The 13,733-nt window shown below is 44.1% G+C and overlaps 2 protein-coding genes, 1 long non-coding RNA gene and 1 other non-coding gene across 4 annotated transcripts; 1 reads left to right on the top strand and 3 right to left on the bottom strand.

Moving 5' to 3' along the window:
• Positions 1-1,307: 1,307 nt before the first annotated feature.
• LOC145554643 (uncharacterized) lies at positions 1,308-3,649 on the bottom strand. The gene is made up of 2 exons (XM_081614821.1): positions 3,356-3,649; positions 1,308-2,576 (listed from the first exon to the last, which is right to left on the bottom strand). Exons 1-2 carry the CDS (start codon positions 3,647-3,649, stop codon positions 1,308-1,310), a joined length of 1,563 nt encoding a protein of 520 aa, XP_081470947.1.
• Positions 3,650-7,572: 3,923 nt separating this feature from the next.
• Positions 7,573-7,763, bottom strand: LOC145554753 (U2 spliceosomal RNA). Its single transcript, XR_014090745.1, has one exon. It is a non-coding gene; the product is annotated as a U2 spliceosomal RNA (small nuclear RNA).
• Positions 7,764-8,908: 1,145 nt separating this feature from the next.
• LOC145554613 (uncharacterized) lies at positions 8,909-9,589 on the bottom strand. Its single transcript, XR_014090611.1, has 2 exons — positions 9,454-9,589; positions 8,909-9,017 (listed from the first exon to the last, which is right to left on the bottom strand). It is a non-coding gene; the product is annotated as an uncharacterized LOC145554613 (long non-coding RNA).
• A 349-nt stretch (positions 9,590-9,938) lies between these two features.
• rpl35a (ribosomal protein L35a) lies at positions 9,939-13,679 on the top strand. Its single transcript, XM_008426764.2, has 5 exons — positions 9,939-10,028; positions 10,736-10,772; positions 10,946-11,098; positions 11,166-11,310; positions 13,593-13,679. Exons 2-5 carry the CDS (start codon positions 10,762-10,764, stop codon positions 13,614-13,616), a joined length of 333 nt encoding a protein of 110 aa, XP_008424986.1. The 5' UTR covers positions 9,939-10,028; positions 10,736-10,761; the 3' UTR covers positions 13,617-13,679.
• Positions 13,680-13,733: the final 54 nt, after the last annotated feature.

Below are 13,733 nucleotides of genomic sequence, written 5' to 3'. Positions count from 1 at the left end.
CGGGGCAGAAGGCATGTAAATGAAAGGAAACTCATGAACACCTGACCTCAGGGCTTGATGTATCTACTTAGATTGACCATTTTACCTTGGTTCATGGATCAAGGCTACCTTATAACCGGTTGGTTGATTTAAACCAGTGGTCCCCAAACTTTTTCCTCTGAGGGCCACATAACTTTTCCCTTCTCTGGTGGGGGCTGGAGTCAGTTTGTAACAGAAAAGGTGTTACACGTTTATCACCTGCGCTGCCGATTTTTACCCAGGAAGCACATGGGCAAAAACCGTTAGTGAAACGGTCACTGGGACTGACTAGTATATATTCCATTGAGGGAAACCTGGAATGCGGCTTTCATAACAAACACGTGTGTTCATCTGCTCTACCGCTACCAACCGCACTGATTAAATAACATAAAAATCAAGCAGTTCCCTAAAAGTCCAACAGATGGCAGCAATGTGCCATGCAAAACAAAACACCCACAGTTTACAGGACACACTTCCTGCTAAAGAGCCCCCTGGTGGTTGAAGAAAAATCCACATATAAACCAGAAAATACAATATATGAAAACAAATTTGAATGCTCTCTGGTATTGTTCAGGGGGCCGGACCAAATGTGGAGGCGGGCCGTAGTTTGGGGACCACTGGTTTAAACCTTATTCACATGGTTTTTCCTCACCCTAACCAGGGTGTCAGTGCTTATTTTTACCTTAATCCATCCACTATGGATTCTGAGAAGTCTTTATGTTTTAAAGAGGGAAGCTACTTAAACTTAATTTAATGGCATAGATCCCTAATCGGCCTTATATAACACTTAGCGAGGATTGATTAACCTTGTCTGAGCCGTTGTTGGGGGAGGGAGTATAGTGGTAATGGCCAAAACGCCTCAGGATCAGAGGTTCCCTGCTGAGGTTCCACATTTTAGAATATACATGCCAGCCTATAACATTATTATAGTTATTGTATATTTATCTCTGTATCTCATCGGCTGCACTGTGTTGGTAGCACTGTTGCCTTGCACCAAGAATTCCCAGCCCAAGGTCTTTCTGCATGGAGTCTCCATGTTCTCCCTGTGCATGGTGGGTTCTCTCCAGGTACTCCGGTTTCCTCCCACAGTCCAGAAACATGGCTGTCTCTCTAAATTCTCCCTAGGTGTGTGCATGCATGGTTGTTTGTCCTGTTAGTCTCTGTGTTGCCCTGTGACAGACCTGTCCAGGTTGACCCCCGCCTCTTGCTGGAAACATTCGCTGGAGAGGCACCAGCAGCCCTCCTGACTCCACTCGGATCAAGGGTGTTAGAAAATGGATAGATGGATTTCATACATGGGCCAAGCAAAAGGAGGTGAGCTCTAGAGTGACATGTCGGCCTGCGCCTTGCCTTTGACTCCCTACACCAAACTGATTTGGTCGATGGACCAGTTCAGGTTCAGCTTCAGGTTTAGGTTCAGGTTTAGGATCAGGTTCAGGTTTAGGTTCAGGTTTAGGATCAGGTTCAGGTTCAGCTTCAGGTTCAGGTTCAGGTTCAGGTTCAGGTTTAGGATCAGGTTCAGCTTCAGGTTCAGCTTCAGGTTCAGGTTCAGGTTCAGGTTCAGGTTCAGGTTTAGGTTCAGGATCAGGTTCAGGTTCAGGATCAGGTTTAGGTTTAGGATCAGGTTTAGGTTCAGGTTCAGCTTCAGGATCAGGTTCAGGTTTAGGTTCAGGTTTAGGATCAGGTTTAGGTTCAGGATCAGGTTTAGGTTCAGGATCAGGTTTAGGTTCAGGTTTAGGTTCAGGATCAGGTTCAGGATCAGGTTTAGGTTTAGGATCAGGTTTAGGTTCAGGTTCAGCTTCAGGATCAGGTTCAGGTTTAGGTTCAGGTTTAGGTTCAGGATCAGGTTCAGGTTCAGGTTCAGGATCAGGATCAGGTTCAGGTTTAGGTTCAGGTTTAGGTTCAGGTTTAGGATCAGGTTTAGGATCAGGTTTAGGTTCAGGTTTAGGTTCAGGATCAGGTTCAGGTTTAGGTTCAGGATCAGGTTTAGGTTCAGGTTTAGGTTCAGGTTCAGGATCAGGTTTAGGTTCAGGTTTAGGTTCAGGTTCAGGATCAGGTTTAGGTTCAGGTTTAGGTTCAGGTTTAGGTTCAGGATCAGGTTCAGGTTCAGGTTTAGGTTCAGGTTTAGGTTCAGGATCAGGTTCAGGTTTAGGTTCAGGATCAGGTTTAGGTTCAGGATCAGGTTTAGGTTCAGGTTTAGGTTCAGGTTTAGGATCAGGTTTAGGATCAGGTTTAGATTCAGGTTTAGGTTCAGGATCAGGTTTAGGTTCAGGTTTAGGATCAGGTTTAGGTTCAGGTTTAGGATCAGGTTTAGGTTCAGGTTTAGGTTCAGGTTCAGGTTTAGGTTCAGGATCAGGTTCAGGTTCAGGTTTAGGTTCAGGTTTAGGTTCAGGATCAGGTTCAGGTTCAGGTTCAGGTTTAGGTTCAGGATCAGGTTTAGGTTCAGGATCAGGTTTAGGTTCATTGCGATCCTGACCATCGTACTCAGCTGCTGCACAGTCTGTTTTCCCTGATGTCCCAGACAACAGGAGCCAGTTAGTTACTGTAACTCTGCTTGTCTGTAATGTGACAATAACAGATGGTTCCCGTCACATTATGTGAAACATGATTAAATGTTCACATCGCGGTGTTAATCCGGCGGGTTTGAGTGCAGATCTGAATCAATGCTGAAATATCACATAAAATAAATCTCAAATGTGAAATAAAACTGATATAATGGAAATATACTGATTATGTTGGATTACACAAAATAATCTGACTTAAAAAAAATCTTAATTCTTTTGTCAGTTTGGCTAATCTGCTTCTGTAGAAATAAAACAATAATGAAGTAAAATATAACTGTTCTTTAAAAGAGCTGCTTTTTATCTCTTCAGTTGGGTAGGGTTAGGGTTCGGTGTTAGGCTACCCTAACACCTAGGGCCAATTAAGGATCTATGCCACTAAATTAAGGCTAAGGTTCAGTAGCTTCCCTCTGTAAAACACAAAGAGACTTCTCAGAATCCAAAGTGGATGGATTAAGGTAAAAACAAGCACTGACTGTCAGGATCAGTGGTTTGTTTTGTTCTTTTTTGCTGTTGTTGTTTTGGAAGCCTGCTGCTTCCCATTTCCTCCACCAGATGCCGCCTGGGAGCAGAGCCCCTGGAGAAGCGCGTGGTCGAACCCGGAGACACACCTGTGGCGCATTATCTGACATGCTGTGGATATTTAAGAAGCGGTGAGCTGACACTTCTTTGCCTGTTTGTTTGTTTACCTTGGTAACTAATCGTTCCAGAGAACGGCCCTCTGAGCATTTCCTCGAGTTAATCGCTTCCCGTGTTTCTCCTCTTGTCAGGTTTACCTGGAGTCCTCCGGAGTTCCTCGAGAAAGAAGTTAGTGTCTTCCCCTGAGAAATCCTCGTGTTGTTCCTCACGACGCCATTGGTGTTACCAATCGGTTGCCTTCCTCGAGCACTCCCTTCCTGGTCCGTTTGTTCTCTGTGGATTCCTTCGTGACGCAGCAGCGTGTACCTGTTTGTGCCCGAAGCTTCCCGTGGTTCGTTAAATCCCGGACCGCTGTCAGCCGCCAGCTCGCTTCTCCACACAGCAAGACTTACCAACAGTTCCTCGCCTCTCCACGCTGCCCCTGGATCCATCTCTGCTCCTAAAGAAACTTTCATCTGCTCCTAGTAAGCCTTCCCCCTTCAGTAACATACATTCGTCCACCCACTGGATTCGCTGACTACTAACGGCTTCCTCTCCTTGACATTGGCTGAACTGGTTTATCCATTCCGGACTCCTGCTCCGTGCTTTTCCCCTATTCAGTAAACCTTATTGTTGTTTTGAAATAGGCGTCTCCTGATTGTGTTCGTGCATGTGGGTTGGTAAACTGGAACCAAACATGACACTGACACCCTGGTTAGTGTGAGGAAAAACCCTGTGAATAAGGTTTAAATCAACCAACAGGTCATAAGGTAGCCTTGATCCATGAACCAAGGTAAATCTAAGTAGAGATGTACATCAAGCCCTGAGGTCAGGGTAGCGGTCGCCTCCATTGGGTGGTGATAGCGGTAGTCTTTGTGACTTGGCTGTTACCACTGTTTAAGAGGTCTATTAAAGCTTGTCCCTGGTTGAGATATTGACCACAATTAGTGGAAAATATCTCTTTTTAGTTTCTATTCCTTGGTGTATATAGTAAGGTTTTTAACGGGTGGTGCCTCCACCATGCCGGCATGCGGAGGCACCACAGCGTTCGCTTTATATTCACTGGAAATGGTAAGTCTTCGGGAATGTCAAGACTGGACTTTTCAAGAAAATTAATCAGACACTGAAGTTTCGGACAGATTATCTAAATTGTATCCTCACCCTGCCCTTCAACCGAGGATACGATGTGAGCTTTACCACCGGCGACCTGTTAAAAAAATTCTGGACACGATACAAAAATGCAAAGAACCAGTTTTCAGCGTTTGACGTTGAGAAACTGACTGACAACTCCCTGAAAACGGTGATTGTCAGGATGTTCAATGAGACTGTCAAGGCTGAAGACATCTGTATGTGGCTGGGTAGATGCTGCACGGTGAAGGGCCAGGCTGTGACGGTGCGGGATGTGGACGGCATCTGGAACTGCGCTTGACGGGTCCCCATTAAACAGTGGGAAGACCCCCAAGGCTTCCAGGGCCTGAAACATCTCCCATCCATGATGGTCCTGGGGGAGAACCGAGGCTGCATTCATTATCAGGGTCAACCGAAACTCTGCCGTAAGTGTGGTGAACACGGTCATCTGGCCGAAACTTGAGAACTTTTTGTGGTAAGTGTAGAGAAGTGGGACACACTTTTGATGAGTACGAATGGGCGGAAATGTAACCTGTGTGGTGAACAAGATCGTCTTTTCAGAGACTGTCCCAAATCTTTCGCAAATAAACTGAAAAAGGCAAAAGAAGCAGAACAAGCGGACAGGATAAACGAGGAAATTGAAGCCGTTGGTCTGGAAAATTCAAATCTCCCATCGGCTCCTCTGATTGGAGGAGAGGAGGGGAAGGAAGCAACCCCCCCAGACCGAAACATCCAGTGATGGAGGGGGAAATGCAGACTGAAGGCGGAGCTAGCGATGATTCTCAGGAAATGGAGTCTGACAGCAGCGAGGATGCCCCCCTCCTTGACCCCCAGCTGGCTAAGAGGTCGGCATCGGAGTCTCCCTCTGACCTGACCAACACGGTGGAGAAGAGAGGAAGACTTGAGAACCTCTTCGGTTCCTTCGGAGAGGAGACCAGGTTCTTCCTCTTTTCAACATGCTGCTCAGCAATCAACCCCGGAGGACCCACTGAAGGTACCGGCTTTAGAAAAACGTCCGAAACCGAGAGTCCGAAGGGGGAACGGAGCTCCGGCCCGACCTGCACCACCATGCGGGGTCGAGGAAGAGCTCTGTTCACAGGGCAGTCTCTGAGCCCATTTTTAATCTGGTTTAAACGGTTTTAATCCTTTAAAATGTCTTACCTGTTTTTAGTCATTATACTCATGACTCTCACCTTCTCAACCATCAATGTTAGAAGTGTGAAGTCGCGAGTTAGAGCCCAGAGTGTTTTATCCTTTTTAAGTTCTGTACAGTCCGATTTGTTTTTACTACAATGTGCCTCCCGTTTTTAAAAACTTACACCCGGTGGCAGGATCTGTGGCCGCGACCGTCCATATGGAGCGGCTCCAATGAAAATAAAAACGACGGCGTGGCCATTTTAATAAACCATCCGCACATCTTGGTGCAGGGGAGCGTCGTGGTGAGGGAGGGACGAGCACTTTTAGCAAATCTGACTCAGGATTTTAACCTCTTAAATATTTATGGTTTTAATGCACAATTTTACGGACCATGGAAAAATAGTGAAAAAATAGGACAACAGTTTCAGGTGACCCAAGAAGAACAGAACATTTTAGGGGTTAAATTTGATCAAAATGACGTAGAGTAAAACAAAGACTAGGATTCTGGACAATGCGAAACTTAACAATGGAGGGAAAGATTTTAACAGTGAAAGCAGTGATTTTACCAGTGTTTTTACTAACCAGTTCTGTTTTTATTCCCCTAGGAGAGTGTTTTTACAGCTGCAACGGGACATTTTTTACTTCATCTGGGACTCCAAATGGGAGAGACTAAATCGTGAAACAATGACGAAACCCAAAGAGAGAGGAGGGAAAGGAGTCCCAGACCTGAACCTGTTTTTAGGCAGCCATTACACCAGCACTCATTTTAAACAAGCCATGGACATTTTTAACGATCCAAAAACAAATGCAATGAACAGATTCTGGTTTGGGTCATACCTGCGGAAACTGAAACTTTTAAAGAGTGATTTTAGAAAACCAGTAGTTTTTAACCTCCCACCAGCTTTTATACAGAAGTTTTTACAGCATTTTAAACTGGAAGGAAAGGAGATCGGGATTTTAACTATCGTTTTATTGTCTCTGTCGTGCAGGACCGGGAACCAGTGATTCCTGTCTGGAGACGCCACCACAGTTTGGCGCAATGTGGGCCATCCCGTCCTTCCGAACAAACTCCAGGACCTGTCATGGATGGTGGCTCATGAGATCCTCCCGGTCAGAGCCGTCATGCACTCCCGCGGCATGTCGGCGACGTCCATCTGCCCCCGACCCGGTTGTGGCGCGCCGGAGTCGGTGAGGCACCTGCTGTGGGAGTGCAGCGCTGCCAGGGACCTGTGGGCAAAGGCAGGCTCCTTGCAATTCCCATACTTGCCAGCAGGGGAGGTCCTTGATCCACAGCTAGTGCTGTACGGGGTGAGCCACCAGAAAATGGTGAAGAAGGACTTTGCGGAGATGTGGCTCACCCTGGCCACCATCAAAGACGCCATATGGACCTCCAGAAACCTGCTGGTAAGCAGGCGCAGGCAGATGCCCCCCGTGGCTGTGATCCGCATGGCGGCAGCAAGAAGAGGAGCCATCAGAGCTGCAGGTGGCGCGCCAAGGACACAGCCACAAAGAAGAATCGCCAGCGCCTCCATGGACGAAGGAGCCGGCGCTCCACGGACAGAGGACCCAGCAGCGGCGGCCTGGCCCTCCGGGTGAGGCAGGAGGGAGGGAGCAGCAGGGGGGGGGTTCTCCTCTGAGCCCCAGCGCCGTTTGGAAGGACGGGACGGCCCAGAACTTCGTAAGGAGTCACCCCGGTCCCGCTCAACTTTTAACATACAGAGTTTGGTTTTAACATCCTCGTCCGTATCTTCTTTTAGTTGGAAATGATTCAATAAATTGTATTTTATTTTTTGCAAATGTATAAATGTGTAATGTCATAAAATGTTCCAAGTAACAACAAAGTTTTTCAAAAGAAATCTGTTCTGATCTGATGCGTCCCCTACCCGGGGACCATATTTTAAATTGATTTTTGGAGCAGGGGGATGGAATAGGGGCTTGCTCCGTCCACTCCACGCATCGACCCGGTTGGGGTTGGGGTTAGGGATGGGGTTGGGGTTATGTGTCAGGGTAGCCTAGCCTTAACAAAAGCTCACGAAACTTTCATAGTTCTACAATGTGAAAACGCAGTTTACATGTTAACATATTAAGACACAGTTTCCTTTAACAGTTCAGGGGGTGCACCGGTCCTGGAGGTACTGCAATACCAGGTCGATGCGTGGAGTGGACGGAGCAAGCCCCTATTCCATCTCCCTGCTCCAAAAATCAATTTAATATATGGTCCCCGGGTAGGGGACGTATCAGATATTAAACTGATAAGAACAGATACTACACTTGATCTTAGCCAAAAGGCCGAGAAGCGATAACCTATTTAACTGGGGAGGTAACCATTTCAACCTCGAACATTGTGTTTTGACTCACGGTTCAAAAACTTTATTTTTCTTTAAGCTCTAACAGAAACAAAGTTATTAGTATATTTATTATATTGTGTTCCGGTAGGTTTAATGTTGATAATTCAGCTTATTTAGCTCTTTTGGGGACTAAATAAGCCCACAAAAGGAAAATATCCGAGTTTACAGCTGATCACGTGGTTTATTGTGTCATCCAATAGGAAGCAGAGAAGCAAAAAACGATTCCTAATAAATGTTTTTCACATATACTGTAAATAATGTATGTACTTAACTTTTACTGTTTAGTTGTAGTTAGCTAAGTAAAGTTTATCAGCAGCTATATTAAGGTTACGACATACAAATTCATTGATATATAATGTTAAATAATATAATTGATCCAGAAACTTGTAACACAGTGCCCACTAGTGGCGAGGAGAGGCAACTGGAGCTATTCATACTTTGCTCTTTCTGGACCATAGACATGGAGCGGGTCGGCCCGTTACTGCGATACGTAACAGCGTCCGCCATATTGAATGTGGAATATGTGCCAGTAAGCTAATACAAGTGAATGGACCGAACTTTATAAAGTGCCGTTTTAAGTTAATTCCTGCCATTGACACATTTTCTCTCACACATCAATATATTTGGCAATCAAAGAAATTACTAAAGACAGAGGTTCTAACTTTTGATGTGATTATTTAATTGTTTTGGGGCATTTCTGAATAAAGAGCACAATGTTTTGATAGAAATGATTCTGATCATTTTTATATTGAAATTGATGAACAGACACACTTTTACAGCGTTTTATTAAAGAATATATTTACATAATTCCATAATTTAATGTACATTTAACATTTCAAGACAAGAAACAAATAATTTTCCCGTATTTATTTTATTGAGAAATTACTTGATTTATAAATCAGTCATTATCAAACATTAAACTACATATTTTTCTTACTTTTTTCCAGAGAAAAAAATATTTATTACAGTTTGTCAACTCTGCTATTGACAGCAAATAGTGAAAATAATTCTAACAGAGTAAATTATTTTTATTTCATTACAAAAGCTACATTAATACACTAATACTTCAGATTGAGATATTTAAAAATACACAAAAAGTGAAAGAATAAAACATGTATTTATTATACTGGGAACACTGGTCACAGGCTTCAGTCTGCTGGTCACACTGGGAGAACTCAATGACTTCTGAGACGTCCTGGTTCACAGGCTAAAGCCAAGAAGAAAAGAGAAATTATCCAAAAGAGTAATAGAAAATACATAAATGTTTCCTTCACATTCATAAAGCCATTTTCAGCATGTTGGGCTCTGACTCGTAGCATCTTTATAGCTAAACACCGACATGGTGAAGCTGAGCTGGAAACAGACTGAAGACCAGCAGCTCCAGCTCTGATCCTGACTGATCTTTACTCACTAAATCTTCTGGTTTTTAATTCACTTCTCCTCTAAATTAACTTCTCCTCTAACAGCGCTCCATGAGGTTTCTCATCAGCTCTCTCTCATTAGAAAACAGGATGAAACGTTAGCTGCTATGCTAACAATCAGTGGTTATTTCGGGCCAATTTAGCTACAAGAAAATATTTTCCGGTTGTTTGGAAGCGAATTTCTGGCTGTAAAGTAAAGTAATTCTGATCTTTCATCTTTACCTGGGGAAGGTAATCCTCATGAATCCAGTTTGTTTCGTAAAACGGTTGAAACAAGTCCACACAGCCCAGGACTTAAGGAGCTCCGATCGCCCTGCTGCCACATAGAAGATGGCGGACGCTTCTACGTACGACTCAGCCTCCATGAGGCGTCTACGTATTGATGTCTATGTTCTGTACTACATACAAACCTGTTAATAATTTGCTAAATATTCCCAGAACTTCTTAAAAACCTTTATAGCCAGCCCAGAAGTAAACTGCACACCACCCAACACGCTCCCAACCAACACCCCGAGAAATTAAAACTTTTACTACAACTGTAAAATCCAGATGACATACGTGATCGTATGAATTTCACAGCTGATTATTTAGTTTTAATTTTCATTAAAGGTAAAGGTAATTTTATTTAAAAGCGGTGATAGTAGTTAATATTAAACATTTAATTTTTTTTATTCTTTGTTTTAAAACCGGTGTTTTGTTATTTTGATCAGGCATCCTAATGGGCAGCTCCAGGGACTGTGATTACCCGGCAGGCCTTGGGTCCTGTCTTTTCCTCCATCTTTGTGGACTGTTCGCAGGTAAGTGTGTATCTGTCCGATTAAAGCTGAAAATCAGCCACATATTGGTCTGCCTGCTTTAAATACTCACTCCTCTAGAGAGGGAAGACTGTCCTCTGTCATTCGGGGTGTTTATGTCAGCTGCGGGATCTCCGATGGCGGAGATTTAAATCCGATAGTAGAGCTAACAGAAATTAGCTTAGCCGAGTACGACTCAGCCGCTCCGCCTCAGGGGGACTTAGCAGCTATTAACCGCATTCTGAGCGAGCGGAGGGGTCTCGGGTCTTCAGAGTAGATTCGGGGTCTGTTTGTGTCACAAAGGCTCAGTTTTATTGCCGAACTTCGTTATAAATCGGTAAAGCCCCGGTCTAACCGTACGCCCTGACGTTCAGCTACCCCACGTTTCTGCTCGTTCTGTTGGGTTCAATTCCGCTATAATCTGGGTAAATGCTAGAAAATGAGCAGCCGAATTTACCTCCAGTCAGTTTCGGTTCGAGTGGATCCTCATTTGAAACGAGCTCAGTTTCCAAATCATAGCAGCCCGGAATAAACGATCAAACAGCCCAGAGCGGAGGGAGGTTTAGCATTAGCTTCAGATTAGAGATGCTGCAGAACATCTGGAGGTTCTGCAGGGTCAAGACGGGTTTTCAGATCAGATGACATCCAGCTCTGTGTCTGCATCTCCATGATTTGCTCTAATGTGTGTGTGTGTGTGTGTGTGTTTGCAGGTGAACTCACCTGAAGAGGACAAACGATGCCTGGAAGGTGAGTTCTCTGGTCTCGTTTTTTTCCTGTAGGGTCTGAATGAAAATCTAACTTTTTTTCTAAAGATTCCCTCATTTTTCTGCCGAGGTTTAATAATTTAAAAGAAATTCATGAACTGGTGTTAGTTTGTGGGTTATGATGTGTCAAATGAGCCGTTGACCTCTGACCCTCAGACTTTGGAGTAAGGCCATCTTCACCGGCTACAAGCGTGGCCTGCGGAACCAGCGCGAGCACACGGCGCTGCTGAAGCTGGAGGGCTGCTACAGTCGGGATGAGGTCGACTTCTACCTGGGCAAACGTTGCGCCTACGTCTACAAGGCCAAGAAGTGAGCGCTGCCGCCCGCATCATGACGCAGCCACCGCCGCCTCAGCTCAAACTGTGTGTGTGTGCAGGAACACAGTGACGCCCGGTGGGAAGCCCAACAAGACCAGAGTGATCTGGGGGAAGGTGACCCGCGCCCACGGCAACAGCGGCATGGTCAGAGCCAAGTTCAGCAGCAACCTGCCGGCCAAGGCCATCGGACACCGAATCCGGGTGGTGAGTTCTGCTGCGGTTCTGTTCTGGTTCTGATCAGACTTCAGGTTCTGTCTGGTTCAGGTGGAGTCGTTTATTAGTTGGGATGACGCGGTTCCAAAACTCGCTCTACACCAGCAGCCTTGACATTCACCACAGAAGAGCTGAGCGATAAGTTGGATCAGGATTTATTGTAACAACGATGATAAATAGTTTTTATCTCTTTGGTTTCAGTTAACTGTAGGACTTTCATGGCCATCGTAGCTCCACAAACGCAGCTGTTGGAAAACATCCCTGTGTGTAACCAGCTTCTTTAGGCCTCCAGGTGCATCAAGGTGTGATTTATGTCACTGAACTGCTCACATGTCCTCAGATGGTCTCGGATATTTATTACAAAATAGTAAATCTAACAATCCCAATGATATAAACTGTTTTGTATTATCAGGATGATTTTTAATGTTTCATCGTGTGAACAAACTTATTCACGTGATTTTAAATTTGCAATCATGTTTTTTCCACATCAGTAGAATATGAACAGTTTTCTGCACTTAACGCAGCTGCTGCAGCGATTTGGTTCACATTTTCACTTTTCAATCCAGAAACCAATTTTTCTATTCATACTATTTATAGCAGGGGGTCCAAAGTGGGTCCTGGACGTTTTAGTTCTCTCCCTGGTCGTAGTAAAACCTTTTCAGTTTGTTCCTCTTGGGCCTCTAACGAGCCATTACTCGATCCAGGTGCGTTAAACCAGGGAGAGACCAAACCATGCAGGATGCCGGGCCTCCTGGACCCACTTTGGAACCTCCAGGACCCACTTTGGGCCTCCTGGACCCACTTTGGAACCTCCAGGACCCACTTTGGGCCTCCTGGACCCACTTTGGAACCTCCAGGACCCACTTTGGGCCTCCTGGACCCACTTTGGGCCTCCTGGACCCACTTTGGGCCTCCTGGACCCACTTTGGGCTCCACTAGTTTATAGTTTCTGGTTAAATGATGCGACTGAAAGAGAAAAAGGCTAAACAAAAACATTTATTCAAAACTGTTCTGTAAGATTCCATACAGGATCAAATTCAATCAGTTAAACAAAAATCAGTTTGTTCATAAAAATTGGAAACTTAATTTACCAGTGTGAGGTTTGCTTAGCTGCCCGGCTTTTCTGAAATAAAAATAAAAATCATAGAATTATTCAACATGGTGGATTCAGTAAACAACTGAAAGTCGATTTTTCAGGATTCCTAAGTGCAGAAGTTGTGATTTTGTGTAGAGTGTGAACTCGGTCAGAGTCCGCCGGTCACAAACCTGCAAACACTGGAGAGTTTGTTACGTCATCAACTTTGGATCCTCAACATGCAGCCTGGTGGACCGGTCAGCGCTTTGGCTTCTGCGCTGCTTTGCTGAGATATTTTTCTGCTCACATGTATTTGACAGAACAAAGTCTGGTAGTTTTCACACATGTACAGCGCAGAAAAACAACTAATTTTATTATTTTGCTTTTAAAAACTGACATTTTTTGCGATATTTCCACTTTTGCATTCAAAGCATGACATGCAGCAGTGAATTGTGGGTAAAGCACTTGGTCAGTTGAAGTTTTAAACGTCAGCCCAGCGTGCTGAGAACCAGTCGCAGATTTAAAGGAATCTGAAGTGAATTTCTTACTGGAAACAATCGTAGTTCTACAAATATTGAATTTAAATTTCTAGTTGATTGATCAGTGATCAGTTTGACTCCCATCTTTTGAAACCACAATCTGAAAATTGGACTCGCATCTGTTTCGACTTTTAATGCTTCAATGTTTGACTGAACCAGAATTTATTTATTTATTTTTCAGTCATCCGATTAAAAAAAAACTCTTGTTCTTTTTCCTCCAGAATTTCAAACGGCTGATTCTGATTTTCTAAATAAACCTCCAGCTTTAAGCTGCAATATCTACAGATTTTCTGTTTAATAAAAAACATCCAGAAATTATTAATCTGTTGAAAAATATTTTAGAGATGCACAATAAATATCGGCCGATTTTAACAGATGTTTATTTCTGTCCTGTTGTATTTTCTGCTTTTGTCAGAAGTTAAGGAAATATTTAAAATCAATAAATATCGGTATTGGCCCAGATTTTTCTTTCGGTGCATCTCTGGTTTTTATACGTTTCTGAATAAATTGAGTTTGATCAGATAAATCCTGATTTTATTTCTGTAGAACCAGAACTGGTTTCATGTTCTGATCCGTCACAGCAGGAATATCTGGTGTTCTCTTATTGTGAAGGAGCCGCGGTGCTTTTATTCTGACGGTGTCTCTCTCTGTCTCTGCAGATGCTGTATCCGTCTCGGGTGTGAAGACGATCCATCATGTTTGTACAGAAATGATAAAAACGGATCAATAAACTGATCAGCGCCAAACTGCTGTGTGTTTTTGTTCTTCTAACCGACTCGGTTCCACATCACCACTTCTAA

This window comes from Poecilia reticulata, chromosome 13, assembly GCF_904066995.2.
Source record: "Poecilia reticulata chromosome 13, P_reticulata-male-v2, whole genome shotgun sequence".
Taxonomy (NCBI): domain Eukaryota; kingdom Metazoa; phylum Chordata; class Actinopteri; order Cyprinodontiformes; family Poeciliidae; genus Poecilia; species Poecilia reticulata.
The sequence above is the reverse complement of the archived record's forward strand: the minus strand, read 5'-3'. Positions and strand labels throughout refer to the sequence as shown.